Source organism: Squalius cephalus, assembly GCF_949319135.1.
Source record: "Squalius cephalus genome assembly, chromosome: 7".
In the NCBI taxonomy this organism is placed as follows: Eukaryota; Metazoa; Chordata; class Actinopteri; order Cypriniformes; family Leuciscidae; genus Squalius; species Squalius cephalus.
This window is the reverse complement of record NC_137128.1, coordinates 25,149,369-25,173,845: the sequence shown is the minus strand read 5'-3', so window position 1 is coordinate 25,173,845 and position 24,477 is coordinate 25,149,369. Positions and strand designations below refer to the sequence as shown.

The 24,477-nt window shown below is 37.4% G+C and overlaps 2 protein-coding genes across 2 annotated transcripts; both read left to right on the top strand.

The window, feature by feature from the left end:
* Positions 1 to 1,330: 1,330 nt before the first annotated feature.
* On the top strand, positions 1,331 to 14,812 carry espnlb (espin like b; the record flags this gene model as incomplete). Its single annotated transcript, XM_079876759.1, has 10 exons — positions 1,331 to 1,624; positions 1,910 to 2,100; positions 5,241 to 5,427; positions 5,541 to 5,723; positions 5,845 to 5,976; positions 11,675 to 11,791; positions 11,869 to 12,010; positions 12,138 to 12,259; positions 13,008 to 13,181; positions 13,291 to 14,812. The coding sequence occupies 10 exons, from the start codon at positions 1,331 to 1,333 to the stop codon at positions 14,776 to 14,778; spliced, it is 3,030 nt and encodes a 1,009-aa protein (XP_079732885.1). The 3' UTR covers positions 14,779 to 14,812.
* A 2,148-nt stretch (positions 14,813 to 16,960) lies between these two features.
* Positions 16,961 to 23,919, top strand: rab6bb (RAB6B, member RAS oncogene family b). Its single transcript, XM_079876107.1, has 8 exons — positions 16,961 to 17,130; positions 19,045 to 19,103; positions 19,195 to 19,248; positions 19,383 to 19,488; positions 19,645 to 19,756; positions 20,789 to 20,882; positions 21,089 to 21,155; positions 22,026 to 23,919. The coding sequence occupies exons 1-8, from the start codon at positions 17,061 to 17,063 to the stop codon at positions 22,088 to 22,090; spliced, it is 627 nt and encodes a 208-aa protein (XP_079732233.1). The 5' UTR covers positions 16,961 to 17,060; the 3' UTR covers positions 22,091 to 23,919.
* Positions 23,920 to 24,477: the final 558 nt, after the last annotated feature.

Genomic DNA, 24,477 nt, shown 5'->3' with positions numbered 1-24,477 from the left:
GAACTCACAGGATTGTGGGATATCATAGGCAGTGAATGATACATCTATGCTGACTTCAAAAATCGATCTGATGAAGGAATCAGGAAAAAGGAAGTGAAGCTACACTGCGAAAAGTAATCAGTTGCCTTACAATTATTAAGTAAATAAACTTAAAAATACAAGTTATCTGGAATTGTCAAGTTCACATAACTTAATTTTTTCAAATACTTGAAGTTTATGTACTTAATTTTAGGGCTATGGGTTTCCTCACTTTTTTTAAGTTAAGTCAACTGATCACTTTTTACACTGTACTGTATATTAGATGCAGAGGTGCCTTGATGCCTTTCTACCTTGGAATGCATCCTTCAAAGGCAGTTTTTGAAAATCAGTATTCAATCAATATTAGTTATTGTAATTACTATAATAAGTACATGGGAAACGGGACTGTAAAATAAATAACTACCCTATTTTTTTTTATCTAATACTTATTGTAATTAATGGGGTTATTTTTCAAAAATTCAATGAGTTGACGTACATTTCAGGCATTGTCGCTTTTCATTCACTTTGAATTCAAAGTGTTGCTATGACCTATCTCCAGGTAAAATATGGGTGATTAAATATGTATAAAATTTGTAGAATAACTTTCTATAACTAATTTTGGTAACACTTTATTTTACAGTGTCCTTGTTACATATGTTACCATAGTAAAAACAGTAAATTATGCATAATTACATGCAACTAACCCTTAACCAAATCCTAATCCTACCCTAACCTTATAGTAAGTACATGTAGTTACTTACAGTAATACTACCCAGTACTTGCATATATAATTACACTGTAACAATGACACCTTAAAATAAAGTGTAACCCTAATTTTTAACTAATTTAAGTCCTGAATAACAATTTTTCAGATGAGTCTCTTTTACTGGGACTCTGCTTTGCTTTTGCTTGTCATCTAGATTATCTAGCCCCAGTAGTCCACTTTGAATAATTTTACATGTTGTGCAATGACAACTAAATTAGTACATGTTTCTATTTATTTCCCTTATTAACACACTGGATGATACATCATCACCCAGCACATGCTAAACTTATTGTTGCACATTGTTCTTAAGCGGAGCATCTTCTCCCATCATCCTACTTTGTTACTGTATCTGAGAATATAAGCAGATATAAATGTTCAAATGAGGGCTCTCGTTACATTTCTGGCTCAGCGCTATCCACCCCCTTCATCTCTCCCATGGACATCTGTCAGCAAGCTCAGGTATCATTTTAGAGAGGGAGCGAGAGAGATAGTTGGGTACAGCCCAAGGACCCCTGCCACTTTTGTTTCGACTTGCCGAGGTCTAGCATGGTGCTCCACAGGGCCATTCAGGCAGCTCGTGAGGGGGATGTGGAAGCTCTGAGGGCTCTGCATGTGTCCGGATGCCTCAGTCCAGCCATCACAGACACCCAGGGAGCTTCACCTGTCCACCACGCCGCCCGCTGCGGGCAACTGGGCTGCCTGGAGTTTCTGGTAAACGAAGCTTGTTTCCCCTGCCACACCTGCACGAGAAATGGAGCTACGGCCGCCCATGATGCTGCTGCCACCGGGCATGTGCGGGAGCTGCAGTGGCTGCTGAGATGGGAGAAGTGTGGGATTGAGGTGAGTGCCATGATCTATTGAGAGAAAAATTACATTTGACAGCGGGATTAATGGCGTTCTTGAGGATGGGCTGCTGTGTCAGTTTCCTTTACTGTCAATTACACAGGTCATTGATGATGGATGTACAATGGAAGCAAAGAAGCACCTCTTTTATTAATATCACTGATGGTATAATGGCGTATGAGTGTATTGAAAGGTCATTGTGATGTACTTACTATGCCCATAATTCAGAACTCTTCAAACTGGGTACTGGATGCTGACGCCTGTCTTTGTTTTGGCCTACAGGACCGTGATGGCGAGGGAGCGACGGGCCTGCACCTGGCTGCCAGGTTTGGCCATGCGGAGGCAGTACAGTGGCTGTTGTTTGAGGGAGGCAGTACAGAGGCACAGACGCATTGTGGAGCTCGACCTGTCCATTACGCAGCAGCCAGCGGAGATCTCACCTCCCTCAAACTGCTCATGTCCAGCTCCCCACGGTGAGGCTCACTGTCTGTTACGCCATCCCTGACTGGCTAAAAAGCTTCCGCTTTAATTCACCTGAAAGTATACTTTGAACCTCCATCTTGTCAGAAGCTTCTCGTAATTTAAAATCGTTAAACTACTGGCAGACTGCTCTTTTGCCAAAAAAAGGTGTTTCAACTTCATTGAAGCAATTCTGTCATCGTTTACTGACCCTCATGTCCTTCAGACTTTTCTTCTGCAGAACACAAAAGAAGATATTTTGAAAATAGTTTTTAGTTTTGTCCTCATGGGAGTCAATGGTAACCAAAACTGTTTGGTTACCAGCTTTCTTCAAAATATCTTCTTTTGTGTTCTGCAGATCATACAGGTTTGGAACGGCATGAGGGTGAGTAAAATTTGGACAAATATCATCAAAATTGAACATAAATAAATAAATACAAATGAAAAGAATATCATTTAAATAATTTATATAAATGAGTCGAAAACATAAATACAAATGAAAAGAATATCATTTAAATAATTTATATAAATGAGTCGAAAACGATACAGAACAGCAGCATATAAATAAAAAAGAATTAACGGTGTATTGTTATTTAATTGGTTTCTTTATACAAACTAAAACTGATTCACATTTATGATAGAGAACTGTTTAGGATGAATCGATTTATTTGAATGAATCAGAAATTTGAATGCCACACATATGAGAAAGATATAAAAGCCTACAAGAAAAAATGGCATTCTTTGGTAAATCATAATTATGACAAAATGTGACGGTTTCACAGACAAGGCTTAAGACTAAAATGCATTTTTGAGATGTTTTAACATATCTTAAAATATTGTTTTGTCTCAAGATTCACACCAGTAATGTTTTAAAATACATGTTTATAAAAGCTACTTAAATGTCTTAATTGAACTAAGGCCTAATCCTGGCTTAATCTAAACCCTGTCTGTGAAACCAGGCCTAAGTCAATTATGAGTCAAAATTATGACATAAAAACAATTATGACATAATGATATAAACAGTCATAAAAATGTCAAATGTTAATCTCATAATTTACTTAGTATTTCAATATGTTGACTTTTTATCTCATAATTGACTTAATATCTCATCATTTAGACTTTTTATTTCATATTTATACTTAGTTTCTTGTAATTTCTACCTTTTATGTCATACTTAAAGCTGTCATAATTATAATTGACCAAAGCATGATTGTTTTTCTTACAGTATGTAGTCACTCGGTCACTATTTAAATATATTTTAGTTCATCACTACTTTTATATGCTCCACATAACTTGTGTATGTTTGCGTATGGACAAAACTATGAGTCATCATGCTTAAACACATACAGATGAAGGCAGCAGTTTAGAGTCAAGTTGCCCTTTCTTGGGAGCTGTTACTCATCAGGGAGGCTGGGAAAAGGTCATCTGACACATGTCAAACCCACCATCTGGGCTCTGTCTATAATATATGAGGAGCCTCTTACCTGCCACATGACGCCACCTGTGTGTTTACTGTACATCTGCACAACCACCAACTTCTACTTAATGATGCAATAGAGCTTATACCTCTTTACAGCTACGTTTACATGCAACCAAATAATCTGTATGTGAGCTCTGAATGAAATTTCGATCGGATTGCAAGGGGCGGTGTAGACCTGAAATAATCAGATCAGTTAATCATGTAAACGCTCGAATCTGACTATTTTCTCAGGTTCAAAAATATCTTTCACATACTATATGTGCTGTGCTGCGTATATTTACATACGTTTTACGTCTTACGAACGTGAATGGTCAGTGGAAGAGACTATAGGCCTACTAAATATTTGCTAAAATTTGAAAAATAATTATACTCTTTCTGAACACAGCGACTGGGCATTTTGTTTGGAATAGGCCTACATGCAATACACATGTAAGCGAATATGTGAATTGGATTGTAAAGTTTTCTGAATTGGACTGGATTCATTTCAAAGGATGAAAAGCATACCTGACACCCTGTAGTCAATTTTATCCATTAAACCTCATCTTTGATCACCAAAGTTTAGCTTCCCCTTGAAAAAAATTATTCATGCCTTAAATTAGCTTGAATGTAACTCTACACCCATGCCTCATTTAGTACATGCCTACCCGGTTCTATAAATATGCAAATTAGCCCCGCCTCCTCTCACTCACTCCAGCTCAGAGATCCACTCGTTGACGATCACACCTTGACCTGATTGGTTACAAGGTAGTTTGTGACGTCAGAAACACTAGCGATTTCAAACTGCGTTTTTGAGACTCTCTTTGGTTCACTGCAGTTTTACAGAAAATATTCAGCAATGGTGTTGACTTATTAATTTCGCACATAGTTCGTCTTAAAGCATATTAAAAACACCACATAGAAATATAAACAACATTAAAAGCTGGATTTTCATCATAGGGGGACTTTCACTGGTATGAGCTGTAGGTCGACTTGAACTCTCCCAGCCATTGACGGGATTTTCCGTGTTTTCACTGTTATACGGTAGGGGGCGCTATTACGCATCATCTGATTCTGCAAAAGTACTGAATCTCCGGATTCTCCGAATCCAAACACGTCCGAGGAAGATGCAGAAACAAGCGATATCATATGTAGGCTAATCATATGCATATGTAAAATAACGTGACATTAAACATTAATAATAAATAAATAACATTAACATTAAACATCATATAAATCAAAACTGCCTAATGTTAGGCTACTGAATTAAATGTCGACCCAGGATGAGCTACAGGACTGAAAGAGGGGTGTTGGTGATGGACTCGATCTCCTCCATCTATGTTTTGATTATCATTCTGAATTCGATCCAGTCGTAGTCTTTGACAAAAACGTGATTTTTTTCCCAGCTTTTTGCTCAAAATGTTGCTTTTCTATTAAACTTACCCACAAGTGTTGATAAAAAAAGGAATGCAATCCATGAAGCTAGAATAAAACGGTTTTGTTTAAATGCTGTTTTTTCTTCTGATTTATTGCATGTTCAAATATTCATACAACAAAATATTTTGGGGCCCATTCAATTTTTATGAAAATTATCAAAAATGCTGGTGGTGGCTGGCAATTTTTTATTTTATTTTTAAATGCTGGCGGGGAAAGAGTTAAGCAAAGATTTATATTATGCTGTATGCTGTATTTGTGCAGGTGTGTGGACTGCCAGACAGGTACTGGGGCCACTCCACTGTATCTAGCCTGTCAGGAGGGGCATCTGCATGTGGTTGAATACCTGGTGAAGGACTGTGGTGCAAATGTCCATGTGCAGGCCAAAGATGGCATGAGTGTGTTGCATGCAGCTGCCCACATGGGACACTACGCCTTGGTGGTCTGGCTGGTGAGTTACAGCTGCTTCAGTCACTTTTGCATGATTTCCCTCAAGTTTTATTGAATATATTTGAGAGTTATGTAAGAGTTATCACTGACTCTGTCTCTGATATGGGTCTTTAGGCCTCCTTCACGGATCTGAATCTGTCCTGTCAGGACAAGGATGGAGCCACAGCACTGCACTTCGCCGCTAGCGAGGGCCACCATCGCATCGTGGAGCGTCTCTTACTCATGGGAGCAAAAGTCCTGAAAGACCTCTGGGGTGGGACCCCCCTGCATGATGCAGCGGAGAATGGAGAACTGGAGGTGTCTGTCAACGTTCCTTCAGTTCCAATCACAGATCCTTATCATGACATCTCTGAGGATTACACAGTTTAAGTAGTGTTTGAAGGTTTTGAATGACAGCTGTAATCTCTCGTTCCCTCAGTGCTGCCGAGTGCTGCTGAACAATCACATCAGTCCACTGGAGAGAGATTCGGATGGGTTTACTGCAGTGGACCTGGCAGAATATAATGGCTATCACGATTGTGCCAACTTCCTCCGTGATGCAGATGCTCATGTAAGATAATTAGTACTTTCCTCAGCACAACTTCTTTAACTGCAAGAACAGTTTTACATAGTTAATTCTGTCCATTTTCATACAGTGTCTTCCGTAAACACTAATGTTCAAATATTTGGGGGTCAGTAAGATTTTACTTTTATTCAGCAAGGACATATTAAATTGATCAAAAGTGACAGTAAAGACCTTTATAATGTTCCAGCAGATTTCTATTTAAAATAAATGCTGTTCAATCCTGAAAAAATGTATCACGACAAAATTATTAAGCAGCACAAGTGTTTTCAGCACTGATAATAATAAGAAATGTTTCTTGAGCATCAAATCATCATGATTTCTGAAGGATCATGTGACACTGAAGACTGGAGTAATGATGCTGAAAATTCAGCTTTGCCATCACAGGAATACATTTAATTTGAAAATATATTAAAATAGACAAGAGTTCTTTCAAATTGTAATAATATTTCACAATATTACTGTTGATCAAATCAATGCAGAATAAAACCCGAACTGTAGTTAAGGTAAATTATGGATACTGTGTCATATTCCACACTTGGATAAAAACGTTTTCCTCATTTAATTATAATACTTAAGTATACCAATTAATTACATTTACTTAAGTGCTTTACACCCATTAATATTGCAAACATCGACAGCTGATGGTCTGGGTTTTGGTAATGCTCCACCTTGTAATAGCAAACTGTTACTGCCACCTACAGGCAAACACTTCACTTCTCTTGCATGAATATATTTGAGCTAATGAAATAGTAGCTCATATTGGCTGAGTCATGCTACAAAATAGAGGACAAGGAACACATTAAAGTGCATTTATTAAACCCCACACTGCGACCAAATGATTCATTCCTGCTGAAGAAGTTCTCCATTATTTATTAGATATGGGCCAAGATATTCTTCACAGGAACATTCAGAAGGCTAAACAGATACCTTTAATCCTTTAATAACAGAGGCATCAATAATTTGATTATAATTTGATCCACGTCTGCTAAGAGTAAAAGTGTTGACAAGTGTGTATTTATTCTCTAGGAGAATGTTGTCATTGTAAAAATGTTTCTTGTGTCATCTAATCTAATGATTGAATTGCCTAGTCCCATTTTGTGCATTTGTAGACTGATTATTTAGAATGTAGCTGAACATTTTATGTCATCCATAACTTGAGTGATTGACAAAAGGTCAGAATCCAGTCGAGAGAACTCAACGATGAACAAGACTTCTGATAGTATCATAAACACCAATGCTCTCTACGTACAACTCACTTAATACTTATATTTCAGCTCCGCCTCCTTTGTCACTCCTTTGCAAAAGGGCATCAGATATGTCATTTGTTCATAAATGAAGTGGAAACTATGCAAGCGTCACCCTTTCTTTTGATAGCATAACTACGATGGCATATTAAAACGTTATGGCCTGACACAAGCTGATTAGCGAGACACTCAGTACTGTCTGGTTGGCGCATGAAGGACCTATCAGCTATCACTCACGCCCCTCTCAGCATGAGCTCCAGAGCCCCAGGGGTGAGGACGATATAAGATCCTCAGTCTCAGGTGTCAGGCAGAGGCTCATAAACGCAGTCAGTGGTTTTGTCAGAGGGCATTTTACTCCTGTGTGATTGGAGTCACTCATGCTCAGTCAATCCATCACAAAGCCGACGAGAGAGAGATGTGCAGTTCTCACCAGTTTGTGTGCCGATGTTTTGTTTGTTTATGCTGGCATGGCTCCAGTGTGTACGGGTGTCCCCAAAGGAAAGTGTGAGAAGCACAGTGGGGTTCTTGACAATAATTATTGTTTACAGGAGGAATAATCATAAGATCAGTTTAATTATTACAACAGAAAGCTAATGGAGAAAAGGGCAGACATAATGCAAAATAGATGGGTTAATTCTAATATAATTCAAAACGTTCACTCACAATATTGGCACATGGCACTAAAAACCTTTTCTTTATAAAAAGCACTTTGTAAAATAATTTATAAATGATACTTTTCTCTACAGCATATAATCTCCAATAAAACCTTGTTTAATTTGGCATGAAATTAAAAATATATTTTTAAAAAATTATATAATGTAAAATAATATAATTAATATAATAAATAATAAAATAGAGCCTGTATAAAGTACCTGCAAATTAATAGAATTGATATGATGCTTAAGAATTGCTTAATCCATTCATATCTCTCTCTCTCTCTCTCTCTCTCTATAAATATATATATATATATACAGTTGTAATCAAAATTATTCAACCCCCATTGCAAATCAGGTTTATTAGCAAAATGTACAGACTTTCAGCTGTTTGCAATGAACAAATCAAACAAAAGTAATTGAAATGGCTCAACACAACAAATGTTTCAAGTGGTTTCCGCAAATTCAACTGAAAATGCAACTTTTAATGACTCAAAATTTTAATGTCTCAAAATTATTCAACCCTCTGAATAGAATCCCTCACAACAGCACAAATCTGCAAAACAGGTGTTGTATCAAGCACACCTGATGCAACTAATCAAGGGCTTCATCAGTTGCACAAGGTGTGCTTGAGCTAGAACACCTGAAATATCTGAACTGGCTAGGTTTGTTGAGTGTCACGGTTGACTGCATGTTAGAAATATGGCTAAGTCAAAAGAATAATGCAAAATGTTAAGAGAATATATCATCACCCTTCACAAACAAGGAACAGGATACAAAAAAAAGATAGCGAAGGCACTAAATGTTCCTATAGAGACATCGTTGGAAGCATAGTTTGCAAGTTCAAAGTTAAAGGAACAGTGGTTACACCACCTGGACAGGGCAGAAAAAGGAAGCTATCAATGGCTGCAACCAAATTTCTGAGAAGGCCGGTTCAGAAAAACCTGCCTCGAGTGACTGCAAAAGACCTGCAGCAAGATTTCATGGCAACAGGCATTAAGGTTTCTGCTGCACAGTAAGGCGTGTACTAAACGCATGCCAGAACTCCAAGATGTACAACACTACTACTGACCCAAAAGCACAAGAAAAGTTGGCTCCAGTTTGCTCAAAATCACATAAATAAGCCACAGAGGTTTTGGGATTCTGTTGAGCGTGGAGCGCTGAAACAAAACTGGAATTTTTCGGCCCTATGGATCAGCGGTATGTCTGGTGGAAGAAGAAGGAAGCATATGCTGATAAGATCACTCTGTCTACAGTCTAGCATGGAGGAGGCTCGGTGATGCTCTGGGGATGTTTTGCATTCTTTAGCACTGGAAAACTGCAGCATGTGGAATGCTAGATGGATTCATTGTAGTATCAGGAAATCCTAGGTGAAAACATCATGCCATCAGTGAGGAAGCTGAAGCTTGGGCGTCATTGGACCTTCCAACAGGACAATGATCCCAAGCCTACCTCAAATTCCACCAAGGCTTGGTTGCAGAAAAAAGTCTTGAAAGATTCTACAGTGGCATCACAGTCACCTGATTTGAACCCCATAGAAAATCTCTGGTGGGATTTGACGAAGGCGGTTGCGGCATGCAAACCCATGAATATTACTGAACTGAAGGCCATTGCTCATGAAGAATGGGCTAAGATTCCTCAGAAACGCTGCCAGAAGCTGGTGCCTGGTTATACATCTCGTTTGCAGCAAGTCATAACAGCAAAAGGGTGTTTTACTAAGTACTAAAGATGCTTGCCATGAAGGGGTTGAATCATTTTGAGACTGCAGAAGTCATTAAAAGTTGCATTTTCAGTTGAATTTGGGGAAACCACTTGAAACATTTGTTGTGTTGAGCTATTTCAATAGCTTTTGTTTGATTTGTTCTTTGCAACCATTTGAAAGTCTGTAGATATTGCCAATAAACCTGATTTGCAATGGCGGTTGAATAATTTATTATTATTTATTAATTATATATACAGTATGGAATAAGTTGTCTGACAATTGAGGGAGTTCAATTTAAAACTGTACAAATTTGAAAGTAAAATTTACATAGGTTTACATAAATGTTTCCATATTTAATAAAAAATTCTGTAAGTATAGCAATATAATATAATAATACAATAGAGCCTGCATGAACTGCCTGCAAATGAATAGAGTTGGAGTGATTTGATGCTTAGATAGAATTGCCTGATCTGTTCCTCCTGCATATGTAATCGTCTGTGTAACTGATGTGTGTTGACCTCTTTGCTCGCGGTCGGTTGAGGTGCCTGTGACAGAGAGGTATTAAGTGAAGCTCGTTTAAATTTGCGTAACAGCAAATTAGTTACGGATAGATACTAATGTGACACCACAATAGAGATTAGAACTGTCTGTTCATGTTTGTGTATCGATTCACCATCAAGACCTGTTCTTTGGTCTTTGCCCTTTTGTGGAACTGAAGTAATACTCTTACCACATTACAAGACATTCAGAACAGCAAATAGAGTTTAGTGACTGTAAAGAAAAAAAAGAATAGTGAGAAACACACACTTGTGCTTTGGTGAAGCATGGCAAGGAACGTGTGCTGAGGAGACTTTTAAACTTGTAAAGAACAACGGTTCACCTAATCCCACCCTTTAATTATTTATACTTTACTATGAAGACCTCCTGTCTGAGCTCACTGTTTATAGTGTGCTGATCCTTAAGCATTTGGCCACTGGATGGCTGGAGCACTGATGCTCTCATTACACTCCACTGTTATACTTTGTGACGACTTGACCGGTGAAGGTGTGGACTGTAAGTTATTTCAGATTTCATAAACATTCTTTTACTCTTTTATATATTTTATTATGTGAAGCCTTTTAATTAAATGTGTAGGATTTTACACATTCATTGAAAATAATACTGCAAAGAAAATAATCTTTGAAATATCTTCAAAATAACTATAACATGTATTGCTTCTTGGTTTGAGCAATCATATAAGAGTTTTTCTTGGGTGTTCTCAGTAATGCTTCTCTAAAACTGTAAAATCAATATCAGATTACAAAACAACTGCCTTTGGGAAAATATTGTGCATATCATGAATGTTATCAAGAAAGACTATATTAAAGCATGACTATAACAACATCCTGTCATTATGGTGTACACAAATAATTAAGTCATAGATGAAACCATTTATGCTCAGGAAAGATTTCTTATTATTATTATCATTGTTGAAAACAGTTGTGCTGCTTAATATTTTCGTGGAAACCTGGTCATGGTTTTCAGGATTTTTTTGATGAACAGAATGTTCAAAAGAACAGATTTATTTGGAATAAAAATCTTTTGTAACCTTAGAAATGACTTTACTGTCAATTTTGATTAATTTAGTGCATCTTTGCTGAAAAATTAAGTATTTATTTCTTTAAAAAAATGTTTTACGGTAGTGTATGAATACATGTATACAGTGCATTGAAAAGGTTATGTCTTCGTTTTCTGCTGCTGTAATGTAACTGTATGGCACATTATGAATTTTAATTTAAATTAATTTAGCAAGCTTTAAAAGCAAGAAGAGAGTTCGCTAATGGCCATAAAAGAAGTCAATCACTGCAATTGCAGGTATGGGTCATTTGAACCATCCGATCAGATGACTGAACTCTATAGGCAGTTTTCCTTTGTTAACTAAGTGGGAGGTCTGCTATGCTAAACAGTTGGAGCTCCTGTTTCGCTCGCTGGGGGGCAGATCAAGATGTACATTGTGCTTCTAGACCTGTATTTTGCACCAGAATACTGTGAAGAAATTGAGTTTTAATTCAGAAAAACACTGTTCTTGCATTGCTTTGCTCCAGCAGTCTGCAGACTTTGTTCTCATAGAGGAGGAAAGGACCTTGTTTAACACATCCAACCCCTACCAGGACATTAAGAATCAGTCCTGTGATCATAGTGGCCGGATGGAAAATACCAAGGTGATGATTTTGAATTATTAACAAATATGACAAGACACACTTGTTCGTAATTGCTTGGGCTGTTTTGCTGTTCCTAGCAGCCGGTGAATGAAGTGCCTCCCCAGCCCCGGCCCTCTCCAGCATGTCTGGATTCCTCAACCGCAATACCGGCCTCCTCACAGGCTAAAAAATCTGGAGCTGGAGCTGGAACCATTCAGCATGTGCAAGTGGCCTCTACAGGTGAGAGTGCATGACCCTGCATTTGTTTTTACAGACCTTTACAGGCCTCTAATTGACAAAAAGGTCAACATCCATAATAAGAAAATATATTTCTAAAGTTAATTCATTTTCTGTCTTTGGTGTATAGTTGTAACTTCATTTAACATGAAGAAACACCTTGAGGAAGAGGAAGCGGTTTTATCTCATAAGTCCATGAGGTCACTGAAACAAGCAGGAATCACAGCGGTCTTCACTGGACAAACAATAAATGTATGTGCTAGCCTTAACATTGAAAAAGTCAACATGAAATCACAATTTACCCTATGTACTTTCTTATCTTTCAGATCTTATTGTCCTCACATCATCAGTGCATATTATTCCAAAGAAAACAAGTTTCTTCATAATTTGTCATCAAAATGTAATGACTTACTCTGCCTCTGAAACATTTTTCCTTTTCAGCTGATGTAACCTATATTTGAAAGCCAGAATTTCAAGGGGAATTTTTTTTAGATATAAACTTGAAATTGTGAGAAATAAATGTGTGTTACAAACTTGCAACTCAGTGATAAAAGTCAGAATTTTGAGATATAAATCTAAAATAAAGTCAGAAGTGTGAGAAACTGCCACAGAATATATATAAAAAAAAAAAGTTTTATTCTGTGGCAGAAGTAGGCTATTTTACAGTATAGGCTTGGACTTACTGTATTGTGTAATGCAGCCTCTTAAAAATCTTGCCAATATAATTATTGCTCTGATGCACATTTTACTGGACAAATCATATGAAATAAATTAGTCATTTCATTTACAAGTTTAGCACTTCATTAGAACTTGACCTCAACTTTCTCAAAAGTGGGTGTGATCAGTGTTTCAAGAGTGGAGTGGTAAATTTACATTCAGGTCTGAATGTACAAATGTAAAATAGTTTGCAAATGCCATTTTATTTTGACTTGAAGTGAATGTATTTATTTGCAACTGAGGCAGTATAGTGATATCATAATATGTATGAATTTGTTTCCAGAAAGGAGAGAATGGAATTGCTCCGCTTGCAGAGTTGGAAGCAAATCTTGCTGACATTGATTCTCTGATCCCGACCCATGATGAGAACGGGAGGCCCATTGCTGAATGGAAGAGGCAGGTTATGGTGCGCAAGCTTCAGGCTCGACTGCAAAAAGAAGACAACCCCTGCAGAAAAGTAAACTGCTTAAACCCCTCCAACATAAAACTGTATTGCTAAAATGTCCTTCCATAACACACCATGTCATATGACAATGTAACAATAACAATTGTTTCGTCTTATACAGGACAACGGTGATAAAAATATTGAGGTGGACGGTTGGAGGTATTCCCAAGTACACAATGTAATTTTGGGCCCCTTTGGAGAACTGCTTACTGAAGATGACCTGGTCTACTTGGAGGGACAGATCGAAACAATCTCCCTCAAAAAACGATGCCAGGCCTATGAACTAGAGCTTGCCCGGCTGGCGGAGGAACTTAGGGCCATCCTTCCTGCTCCTATCGTTAATATCACCGTCAACACCCAGTGCCAGCAGCTCCAAAACATGGAGGAATCTCTGCCTCTTCCTGTGTGGTACAATCGGATCTCAAATATAGTAAAGAGCATGTCACTGCTCCTGACAAACCTCTCGGAAACAAACGGCGAGAATGGGATCTGTAACACGGATCTGGCATCGGTCTTCACATACCAGCCAGAGAGGCAAAGTTCAATCAGAGGACGTAGGCAGAAGGTGGAACTGGAGATCCAGCAGTCAGGAGTATCTGTGAGAAATCTGAGGTCCAACTTTGAAGGTCAGATAGGAAACATCTACCCATTTGCTGGCCTTTTAAACAACACATCTGACACAACGCAGCAAAAACTGTCTACATCAACAAATCGAAATTTGCAGTCCGTGGGGACAATCCAAAGCACTGACATAAATCACGTTAATGACAGTGCCATAAAATGCCAACAGGCACCGGGCAAAGATGCAACTAAAGTGATGGAGACCACTTGCTTGCGGAAGGAGCGTATCGTTGTCCTCTTTTTGAGCCACTGGAAAAGGTCTGCGTATGCAATATCAATGCGAGCCAAGATAAAACAAGAGCTTGGCACTCTTACAGGAGAAGGAATAACAATTCCAGTATCCAAGCCAGGAACCAGATCACTGTATCATCTCTACAGGCAAAGAACCGCAATAGACAAGATGATTGGCAACTGGAAACGCGTCGCCTCAGGGGTCCCATCACGACAGATCCGGAGCCTTCAGAGGAAGCGTGTGACCTACTCGCCCGAGCAGTTCCTTCCTCGCGTGGACGGCGCTCCTGTTGCTTATGACAGCCTGACCCTTGACCTGTTTATGCTCGGCTATTTTCACATTCTCGAGCAGGACCTCCCAGCTGAGGAGCGCAAGATGAGGCACCTGTTATGCTTTGAGGTGTTCGACCACATAGGGAACTTTCCCTGGGAGACAGTCCGAGACTTCCACCGGGCCGTCCTCGGGGACATTGAAGCTGGGAGACGTGAGTGGAAAGATGGTTTCGAGGACATCAAAATGCAGTACTTTGGGAAAAGAGAAAATGGGATTTTCAAGGTATCTGTAAAGGATTCTTGTGCCGAGGTTAAAGTTGTGCCACAAGTTATCATCGAGAATACCATACCAATTGATGGAGGACATCTCAGCAGAGATGGAAGCAATGATTTCTCAATTTTTAGTAATGATGAAATTTGTAAATATATTGATCGTAGTTTCACCTTCTGGAAGGAGAAAGAAGCAGAGTTGTTTGATTTTTGATATTTTTCAATGCTGTGATGGTTTATACTGTATATGAACACAATATAATTGATAATTATTTTGAATAAAAAATCGTTTTGAATAATTGTTTGGACTTATTTTGAGGCATTTCGAATACAGATAAACTAATGTCAAGAAAGACTTCTGTGTGTTATTTAGTACTTTGTAATGCAGTATCAGTTAAATATTATGTACCATTACATAATGATAAGAATCTGGCCAAAAGAGTCTTACAGCCATGTACATTTTACAAATTTTGATGTTTGACCTATCTCTTTTATAAATAAACCTTTATTTTGTTTGAAAAGTGCTATTTCATGTGATTAATCACTTCTGAGTCCCTTAAATTGCTGTTACACTTTCTTTCACAAGAAACAATTTGACCTTCAGTACATTAATATACATGAAATGTGTGTGTGCTCTGCAGGGATGTTCAGACCGCCCTGAGAGAGTGGTGAAACGTATAGGATGGAGTGTAACACTCATTATATAACAGCAGTGCTCAGTATAGTCTAACATGAATAACACTGAGCATACACCTAAGATAACACATCTACTGTACATAGAAGCAACAAATCACTCAACACATTTTATCAAGCAAGAGATGTTGTGTGTTTTATAACATCATTTAAAAGGAAACCTTAACTCAGGTTAAGGAAATGACTTAATGCTCCTAGCTTGTAAACACCATTCTCCTGCTTGACATCAGAGTAACAACTACACAACAGAAGAAACCATTTGCTTCATGGCAATTCAAGCTCTCTTACCTTGATAACAGTACAAAACCGATATAGAAAGTCACAAATTTGAACATATACTGTACTGTCTTCTCAAAATATGCTGTAATTGGCCATATATCAACATTATGTTTCAAGCACTCATTTCCTCATTCATATCGAAATATTAATGATTTGATCATTAAATTCTATTTCATATGAGTTACATATACATGCTATTTCTATATATAGAACAGTAGGCTAATTGTATACAGTACCTGGTTTGCATCCTATCTGACAATATACAGACTTCCACGCCCACCTTATGTTGTCTCATATCCAAGAGTTCATCGTTCAGTATAACATAAAACTACTAAGAGTCATTATTCATTCTGAATGATGTTTGTCAACGTCATCTCCAGCAAACATATAACCTAGTTTTCTAATCTTTTTTTTTTTTTTTTAGCCCCAGGGCTGTAGATTATGAAGAAAACTGCAGACAAACAGACTTGTCAGGGTATACATAACATGCATTGACGTTTTCAGGACACAGTAATGATCTCACCACTAATATTAGGCACAGCCTTTAATTTAATTGGGATACATTTTAAAAGCATCCTCCACTGTTGCACGAGATTTCTGAAAGGGTTTCCATTTTGTTTTTTATCTGTTGAAGAAGAAGAAGAAAAAACCCATCATCAAATATGTCTCTACTTTAAAACTTTGCTCCATAGTTTTTTATCTCTTCAGACTACAATGTACTGGAAGAGAAAGATTTATGAATACAATAGGTCAAAAAAGGCATGTTTGGTGATATAATTTACTGCTTGCAGTTTTGTCTTTGACGTCAAAACAAAATGAATTAAATCATGTATTATGGACCTATGGCAAACCTACACATGATACTCATTTTGGGGATCCTGGCTTGAATTAGCCTATGTCCCTCTCTCCCTTAATTTTCCTGTTTTTGCTCTACCATTTTATCCAACAGTCATATTCTCTTTATTTAATTGCTTGTACTATATTTCTTTATTAGCTACTGTATACATTACCAGGTATAATGTTTCTTATTTTCTATATCTCCTATTGATGTCACATAAAGTAACAACAACTTTTACAGTGTAATGTGCACATAGTCTGACACAGACAAAGCTTACAACAGTTTGTTTGACACCTTCCATTCATAATTATTCACTTGTACACATAGCGACAGCTTATTAACGCAGTCTTCGTCGAGTGTCTGCAAAAGACACACAAAAATGGCATAACAAGTATACAATTATGCGTTGCGCCTAGAGATGCGGATGCAAACATTGCTGAACGGATGCATACGGCCTGCGGTTTGGTGTGCGAAGAGAGCTTACGGGGACGTTTCCGTAAACACACAGTGATATCAGACGGGCGTATCGCCACCACTGCGCATGCGCACAGGGCTGGAGAATTGACATCGCGGAGCAGTACTGCAATATCCATCGATTCGCGACCGAAGATTATCCATCTGCATTCTCGCAAGACTGGTATCACCTGTACATATTAATCCATAACAACCGGGCCATTAAAGCAATCATGTCCATGGGAAGTGACTTTGGGAACCCTTTACGGAAATTCAAACTTGTTTTTCTTGGGGAGCAAAGCGGTGAGTCTTTGGGTTTGCCACGACTGGGTTTAGACACGAACCCATTAACCTTTCAACACATGCATGAAGTACATTAGTGTGTTGTTGATTCTTTTGTGTGTCTGCTTGTTTGTGGTGTTATTTCAGACGATGAAATATATCGATTTCCTGTCAAACAAGTCGGTTGCATATGTTTAATTTTTGATTAGTCATGAAAATGTATAGCTATGCAGCGTCATTACACTACTAAACGTACACCTGTGAATATAACGTAATATAATCGTTATTTGAACAACTGTTAATGATTGTCACTTGCATGTTCCATTGGAGGCAGAAGGTCTGATTAAATTATTGATCGCTAATATTCTAGCGCAGTCTAAATCGCTCAAAACAATGATATGAAATATTTCATTCGAAAGAAATGTAAATCGCCTTATTTGTATAGATGTCCCTGTAAACATCCACTGATTGAAAATGTCATGAAACAGAAAGGCGCAGAAGCTTTGCATTTCCCGTGTGTTTTTCAGGAGACACACCCAGGTTGGCAGTCAGTGTCTATGGGATTCTTCAGCAGAGCAAAGATAAAAAACCTCATGCATCATTTTATGAGCAGTTATACGATCAGCTTATATAATAGGAATACATATCGTGGTTTATTCTTTCGGCTGGATGATGGTCTTCTCAGTGTCACTGTCGGTGTTTGTGAAGACGTAATCAGACGGGCATTTGAGATCATGTCTGTCAATTGATGACTGAACATCCAAACATTGCAAATAATAACACTGAACATGGCGTCACCGTAAAGTTCATGTGTTCTTGAGATATATATATTTTTTATCATGAGTATGCATTTATTTGCCATACATTACCCAGCTCCTGGTTATGTCTTCATCATTCTCTGTTCGTATGGAGAAAATGGACAGCCAGTCAGACAGAGGGCCCTATCTATGTATGAAAGAGCATTAGGTTTGCGATAAGTGATATTTTGGTTTTAATCTTAATTTAAGATGTCTGTGTACTCATCTATGATAATCAATACATTGCAGCCTGGATATGATGACAGATATTACCACACCTGCTAGAATGTTTTTTGTTTTTTTCCCCCAGGATGTTATGCCAACTTAATGAAAAAGCTCTCATCATTTACTCACCTTTATGTTGTTAGACCTTTCTTTTTTTTCTGTGGAACACAAAAGGAGATGTTAGGAAGAATGACACTCTCAGTCACCACTCATCTTTTTCCCATATAGGCTAATGAAAGTGAATAGTCATACTGGTTTGGAGCAACATGAGAGTGAGAAAATGATGACAGGATTTGGGCGGACTGTCCCTTTAACGTCAGAAGACCACTTGTCTTCTGCTGTCCATGGTCCTGAATACAACTGTTGGTCAGATTTGATGGATCTTGTTTCAAGATATAAGCAGAACAACCCTCATTCTAAAGCCACAGAAGAATAGGACTATTATTCCCCCTTGTTCTGTGAGCTCCAGGATAACTATTGGCATTGTGCTGTTTGATGATTTTAGTATCTCAGCTCAGCCTGACTAACAGGCCTGACCAGACTGGCCTGAAAAAAGCTGTCCTGTAGTGTATGAAATATGTACTCAGGAATTTTGCTGTCACAGTGGCTCCATGCTCTGCCGCATTTTTCCAAGCTATTTTTCATGTCGTTGTTGTAACTCTAAATAACAGTGATGTCCAAATGACTGATCTCTGTGTAATCCTTAAGAAATGCACTGTCATTTGAAGGACGGAGGTTAAGACAGTGCTTTGTTTCAGCATATGGCAGTGTAATTCAATTAGTGAACACACAGTGAATAGGGTTATGTCAGGACAAACAAGCCATTAATTACTCCACTGTGTGTGTGTGTGTGTGTGTGTGTGTGATTCATCAAAATCTGAACATTATCCTGTTTTGTTGGTTTATGTTACAGTTGGGAAAACATCGCTGATAACAAGGTTCATGTATGACAGTTTTGACAACACTTATCAGGTAAACTCTTTTTTGTGTGTGTGCATACATTAATGTTTTTCAGATGTCTATGTTACTTTGTATCTTACTTTGAATCTTATTGTCATTACAGGCAACTATTGGAATCGACTTTTTATCAAAAACCATGTATCTGGAGGACCGAACTGTAAGAAGCTTTGAAACTATATATATATATATATATATATATATATATATATATATATATAATATATATACATTAGTGCAGTTATCAAAATGTATAATTATTTCTACAAGTATGTCTCGTATCTTTTTTTGCAGGTGAGGTTACAGCTATGGGACACTGCAGGGCAGGAGCGGTTTAGGAGTCTTATCCCGAGCTACATTAGAGACTCCACAGTGGCTGTGGTGGTGTATGATATCACAAGTGAGCCACACACACACACACACACTCATACACACTTTGAGCAATTAAATGATATATGTAAAAGCAACTGCTTTTATGTTGCCATGTTGCAAAAGGCATTTAACAAAACAACTCGATACTCCAATTAGACTGAGATTTTTTCTTCTCTTGCTCCAGATATCAATTCATTCCAGCTAACCTCCAAATGGATTGATGATGTCAGAACAGAGAGGGGAAGTGATGTCATTATCATGCTGGTCGGCAACAAAACAGACCTAGAGGAAAAGAGGTGGAGTCATTGATGATATTAACTAGGGATGGGCATTGACAAATTTTCACGATTCGATTCGATTCAAATTCAATTCACAAGCTTGCCATTCGATTCAGTTCGATTCGATATCAATTAATTCAGGCCTATCAGATACAGTGCATGGCAAATTTACTCAAGGGAAAAAATGTCTCTCAATTAATGCTGTAAACTATACAGGGTTAATTATAATATTATAATATTTTATTATAATTTTATCATTAAAATTAACTCGTTTGTAGGCTACTTAAATTTAAATTACACATAAGGAAATTTTAACTCTCTAGAGCTGACTAACGAGTTTTGAATGGCTTTTCTGAGGTAAATGAAAGATTACGTGACATATTGTTTACAAGCCGTTTTATTGACATCTTTCCGCAGTTGAAACGCTGATTAAACGATTACATGTCACGATATGGATTTCGATATGAAGTTGTACTGTATTTTTCAACATACATTCTGATGTTCATTCATGTTAATTTTGTGCTGTAACTAGTAGTAAAGCGGAAAAAAGAGGTTACATTACAATAGGAAATAAATTAACGTGCACTTCGCGCTGCTGCTTCACTTGAACTGAGACGCTACAGCGATCTGTCACGCCACATTAAAAAGCGTCAGAACTGTATTTATTGTTTGAATTTCATAATTGACAGAATTTCAAAACTAAGACTTCATATCAGAAGTAACAAAGCTCAAATCTATGATTTATTGGATGGGAGGCATACTGCAAAGCTTTGTTCATCCAAACAGCATAGACTGAAAGATCGATTCTTGGATTTTAAGTTTTTCAAAATGAGAATCAATTAAAAACGTGAAATCAATATTTTTAACCCAGATGTAATATTAACATTTAATATAAAATAAATTTGTGCTAGAATTCTTCATTTGGAAGTGTCACTACCATATCCATTTTAATTTTTTATTTTCTTTTAAATGTATTCAATTAATTTACACAAAATTATCAGTTTAATTTACTTTAATTGTAATGCATTATGATGGCATTTGCTCTAATAGGCAAATCACTATAGAGGAGGGGGAGCAGCGGGCCAAAGAGCTGAATGTGATGTTTATCGAGACTAGTGCAAAGACTGGCAGCAATGTTAAACAGGTAAGTCTCAGAGCACTACTAAGGCAAATGGACTTGATCCAATAGAGTAATTTAATTAAGCTCATGCCCTGTAACATGACACATGGAAAGCTCTAAAAAGATTTGATTTAGCCACTGAGTTGTTGCCCAAAAGGGCTTTAGCTATACCAATCGGCTCTGGAAAAAAATCTTTGTCTGATTTCATTCTCTTTGGTTTGGTTTAACAGTTGTTTCGGCGAGTGGCTGCTGCTTTGCCCGGAATGGAGAGCTTGGATGATAATAACAAAGAAGGAAGTATCCTTTAATGCGTGACATTTAAAGGTGATATGTGTTGTTTTTGAGGATGTGTTCCTGAGACAAAACGAGTAAACCAAATGAATATGCCATTTTTAGGTTGATTTCCCTGGAAAGTATAAACCCTTGGCTTTGTGGTGCAATCAAAATGTTTGTTTAAGCATCCTGTCCATCCAAACACTGCAACAGTGTCCCAACCAATACTGTGAGTTTGGGGTGGGACTGTCTGTTGGTTCGACCAATGGAAGATGGAGAGAAAACTGAAAACAATCATTATTTTTCCATTCACATTTCCACTAGTGAAACTAAAATTACACAATTCACTCAACTCAATTCTAGTCAGTCAACATGAAATTTCCTCATCTTTTAGTGGATGATTTACTGTAGAGGCGCACATATATTTTAAAGAAAAAATATTTGTCTATGTAATCTAAAATCTAAAATGAAATTCATCAAGCCTTGTTTTTCAACCCCTCTCTACCAACTGCCTGGCTCTTTTTCATCAACTTGTCATGATAAAATCAATTCACTATACATTGTTTTCTTTTTGACTACGTTTTCACCCCAAATACAATAATTTATGGAAGTAAAGATAGATTTAATAAGAGATAACAATAATAGTTCATACTGAAATAAATTTGGTGTAGGATTTACTTTGAAACAATCAGAAATTGTTAGTAAATTTCACTTCACCAATTACAAAGAAATTGCAAATAACACTTTGTATTAAATGTGAAATCTTGACGTAGAAAGAATGAAATAGTATTTTCTTGTCAAAACGTACTCTATAATCATTTTTTTTACAGTGTGTAGAGAAAAGCTACTTTACACCATTTCCTTGTTTTCCTTGACACACATCCCCCCTCCCAGTGATCGACATTAAGCTGGACAAACAGCCGGATCCTCCGGCCACTGAAAGCGGGTGCTCCTGTTAGTAGAAAGTGGTTCGGACCTTCATTAACACCACACGCTTGTTCTGTTGCTTCCTATGGGTCCACGTCCTGTTGAACTTTATGATCGGATATAGGCTTTTTACATCTATCTGAATGGGTCTAAAATTATACTCCTCAGTTGCAAGAACAAAAACAAAAAAATCTGCACTGTCTGTTCAATTGCCAAAATAATATCATAGGTAATTCAAAGTGACTAGCTAACAGATTCATATAGGACAGGAAGTGGCATGTGTACCATCTTTGGACAAAAACATTCAGAGTGGATTATCGGTTGTTATGTTTTGTATTTTTGTACATTACAAAAAGCACTAAATGATGCCTTCACAAAAAAAAAATGAGTTTAAGATTCAAGACGGATGGCAGAGTAACTGTCTTTTGTCCATAGCATGCATGTAAGACAACTTTTAGAATCTGTCATGTCCTTTGGTCCATTCACGTCAATAATAATGAAACGAAGAACTTAATGAAAAAAAGACAAAAGAGAGAGGTCCTGTTCAAAGTCTTAGTGTGGGTCTGTGTATACATCCTACATGCTAATCCAGTACCAGCCTCCATGAGAGGTGTGCGTACTAACCTGGCTAACCTTTAAAGTGCTGTGGCACTGTTGCAAAGAACCAATGGATTTTTCTGCTAGCTTCATGTATACACTTTAGATCCGCCAGGCGGTACTGTATTGTATATAGTATTTATATTATTGTGAACATCCATCATTTAGACGTGGTTTATGTTCACCTGTACAAATGTTTTTTTTCCTCTTTTTTTAATATGACAAGGGCTTCACTCTTATTTTGTCGGTCTCACCTGTAGCCATACACTGGTAGTAAACTATTATTTATAATTTGGGCATTTTGCTGTTGCCTTATACCGTTTTACTCACTCATTAAGAGGATCTTTTCTGAAAGAATACAATTATTCCTGTTAATCCCCTTGATTTTTTTTATCTTTTTTAAATAATGTTTTAATTATTATTATTTTGCAGCCAACTAGAACTAAAAAGAATGAGATAATTGTCATTCGTTCGGTTGGGGCGAGAACAACACAGATTTTCATTTCAAATACATGCACTTTGTTATGGGTTCTGACAAGGAAGTGTGTGGTTCACCACATCATAAAGTGATGAAACAGACAAATGATTGTCGTATCCCTCATATATCTGTGTAGTAAAGCTCTTGTAGTCTCCCGCACATGTCGAATGAATGTGTAGATTCAAATTCTTAATGTTGCAGGTGAACTCTTTCATCTCAGAGAATCCTAAATCGTGAAGACCTTTTTAAAACCGCACTGAGAGAGAATGAACCCGCCTGTAGTCCACTCACGACATTCTGGTTATTGCAACAGTACGTTCAAGAAAATGTGAGTTGTTTACAAAACTCTGGAAACATAGTATCTTTAATATTTAATGTATTTGTTTTTTGTTTTATATTTTGAATTGTTTACATAAATGCACTGATTAACACCACTGATTGTATAGAGATTAATTTAGGATATATTAGGTATTTATAATATATTTAATGTTAGTGTGAGTTTCTTTCTGGTGCCAATACTTCTATTAATTCAAACAAAAATGGACATGAGGAATTACTGTGACTGAATTGTTGGTACTAGGCTTGACTTTAGCGTCTCGGATAATTAAAGGGGCCGCTGATATTAACTATGGGGAGGGACTGATGTTAATGAGTTTTGCATTAACAGTGCACAGAGTATGTCATCTTTCACATTCACATTTCTCAAGCCTCCGTTTCCTCTTGTTTGCTTTGTCATCTTTCACTTTTTGTACACTAGTTGTGCCTTCTGTTATTGTGGCATCACAATGCAAAGCTTTCATTGTATGGCTACCTGAGAACACATACGTTATAGAAGGGAAGTCACTGTGTGTGACCAGACAACTGACGGATTTATGATGTTGATCTGTGATGAAATTGTTGTATTCACACCATCTAGCCAATTCACAGTGGTTGAGAAGAATTGCAGAATAGTCCCATGCAAGAGGAAGGTTGTATGTAAGAACAGGAAGTTGCTGCTGATAGTGTGAGCGGATTGAATCTGTCAAAGTTGTTGCCGTAGGGTTTTGTAGAGCAGTGTAGTTGGCTCTTTATTCACTCTGTAAGGACATTTATGAGCATGACATCTGTCTGAAAAAAGAAATCAATAAAATCCATGTCTTAATACCATACTGTCTACTGCTACAATGCTGAGTGTGATATTGATTTTATAACACCTGTATAAAAAAAAAAGTGTGCACCTGTTCAATCATGCAAAAAAGAGGGAAGTTTTCATAAATCTATATTCACCCGCCTCACTGTTTTATGAGAATTTAAGACAAATGTTATGTTATGTCATTAAAAGCTGAAAGCAATTATAACTTGGAG

Bases quoted from the DNA above. Each gene is read 5' to 3' on its own strand.
- rab6bb (XM_079876107.1), top strand. From the start codon at position 17,061: ATGTCCATGGGAAGTGACTTTGGGAACCCTTTACGGAAATTCAAACTT. The intron at 19,249-19,382 runs GTAAGAAGCTTT...CTTTTTTTGCAG, and splicing joins TGTATCTGGAGGACCGAACT to GTGAGGTTACAGCTATGGGA. The intron at 20,883-21,088 runs GTAAGTCTCAGA...TTGGTTTAACAG, and splicing joins CTGGCAGCAATGTTAAACAG to TTGTTTCGGCGAGTGGCTGC.